The sequence below is a fragment of the Phytophthora parasitica genome, assembly GCF_000247585.1.
Source record: "Phytophthora parasitica INRA-310 unplaced genomic scaffold supercont2.1, whole genome shotgun sequence".
NCBI lineage: Eukaryota > Oomycota > Peronosporomycetes > Peronosporales > Peronosporaceae > Phytophthora > Phytophthora nicotianae.
The window spans coordinates 1,085,426-1,087,242 of NW_008634126.1; the positions used below are offsets into that span (position 1 = coordinate 1,085,426).

The 1,817-nt window shown below is 51.3% G+C and overlaps 1 protein-coding gene across 1 annotated transcript in view; it reads right to left on the minus strand.

Moving 5' to 3' along the window:
- The window catches only part of PPTG_20697 (hypothetical protein), a gene marked incomplete at both ends in the record, with an annotated part of 11,736 nt that overhangs the window by 1,311 nt on the left and 8,608 nt on the right, over window positions 1-1,817 (minus strand). The window contains one exon of the mRNA XM_008892895.1: window positions 30-1,805. Within this exon, the coding sequence (XP_008891143.1) occupies window positions 30-1,805 (1,776 nt within the window). The remainder of the gene's footprint in view (window positions 1-29; window positions 1,806-1,817) is intronic.

The window sequence follows — 1,817 nt, forward strand, 5'->3', positions numbered from 1 at the left end:
AAAATGTGTTCCAAGGACGTCTCACTTACGCCGTATTCACTCACATGCAATTGCTCCTTGTTCTCCTCGAGCAAACCAAAGATTGCGTAAGGTCGCAAGGAATGCTTTGGGACTTGGAAGCGGAAGTGGCCGCCTTGGTGCTCGATCAGCTGACAGTCTTGGAATTTGGACTGGAAGAAGTCTTGTAGCGCAGAACCCATGCTTTCAGTGAGCCACCACGCGCAGAAGACGTCAATAGGGATGACACCCGACGTCTCGAGGTAACTGTGAAGTACGCTACCATTTCTCTCACCATTCAGAATCTCTTGTGCACGGTTCGGAGCTCCAAGAGATGAACACAAACTGGTGACTTGGTCCTGCAACACACCAGAGCAGTTGCCTCCTAGAATACGATACACCTCAAGCTGCAGTCTTCCAACAGAGGACGCGCTTGGCTCTCTCAGCTTCACTTCAACGATGTATCCCCGTCCGAATTTCTGCTTCAAGTGCTCAACGCTTCCCAGACATTTCAACTTTCCACTGACCAAGATCCCCACACGTGTGCAGAGTGCTTCACATTCCTCCATACTGTGCGTCGTGAGCACCACACACGACTCTTTTGCGGCACAGACGCCAGCAATGACGTCCCACATTTTCCTTCGAGAACTCGGATCCACACCTGTCGATGGCTCATCCAGAAAAATAATACTAGGAGAGCCAATCAACGCAATAGCAGTCGAGAGTTTACGTTTGTTGCCTCCACTCAAGCCTCGCGTCAGCTTCGTCCGGTACTCAGTAAGCCCCACTTCCTCAATCTTCTGGTCCACGGCCTTCGTCACTCGGTCGTTCGGAATGCCCTTGAGTCGAGCATATAGCTCCAGCTGCTCTTCCACAGTCAATAAGTCGTGCAGAGAATCAAACTGAGGGCAATAGCCAACCACTTGGCGCGCTTTATCGCGATCACGAGACAAATCGTAGCCTCCGAGAGTCACGAACCCGTTGGTAGGAGCGATCTCTCCTGTCAAAACCTTCATCGTCGTAGACTTGCCAGCTCCATTAATGCCAAGATAACCGAAGCATTCTCCCTTCGAAATCGAGAGACACAAGTTGTCCAGAGCCACTTTTCCTCCTCTGCCGTATTGTTGGCGTAAATTGCGGATGAAGACGCTGTCGTCTTGAGTTGGATACGCACGCTCCACTTTCTGCCGCTCCTTAGCCACATCGTCGTCCTCATTAGACGCAAACTCCTGTGATCTCTTCTCCGGATGCCACGACAAGCTGCGGTTCTCCATAATAAACACCAACAGCATGAAGATCACGATCTCAACCACCGCATAAGCAACAGGAGCTCCTGCCACATCGAGATCGAAGACGTTACGCACACAGCAAGTCTCTCCACTGGCTGCATCCCAGCACGACGTGCACGTGTAGTCCGTGCCAAGTCCCTCCCAGGCACCGAAGAAAGACGGCGGCGCGATCGTGTCTGTGTTGCTACCATACAGTGCGCTTCGACTCAACTTCCGTGTAGCGATCTCGTAGATGCCATTGTTCAAACTGTAGCCTGGGAAGAGCAGGAAGATCCATCTCAAGTAGTTTCTGTCTAGTGAAGACAGCGTCAAGTTGTCCGTAGAGTTACCCGGAGTTAAGTCGAAGTCGATGAGTCGACACAGGAACGAGAAAATACTCAACAATCCACCGGTACAAAGTGCAAATACCAGTAGAGATGTCTGTGCAACAGCGTGCTTCTTGAACTTAAACGAGAACAAGTACGCCATGGGGATCACAGCCAGAGCGTGTGATCCAACCAGACAGACGACACCCCACACCTCCATCGAGTT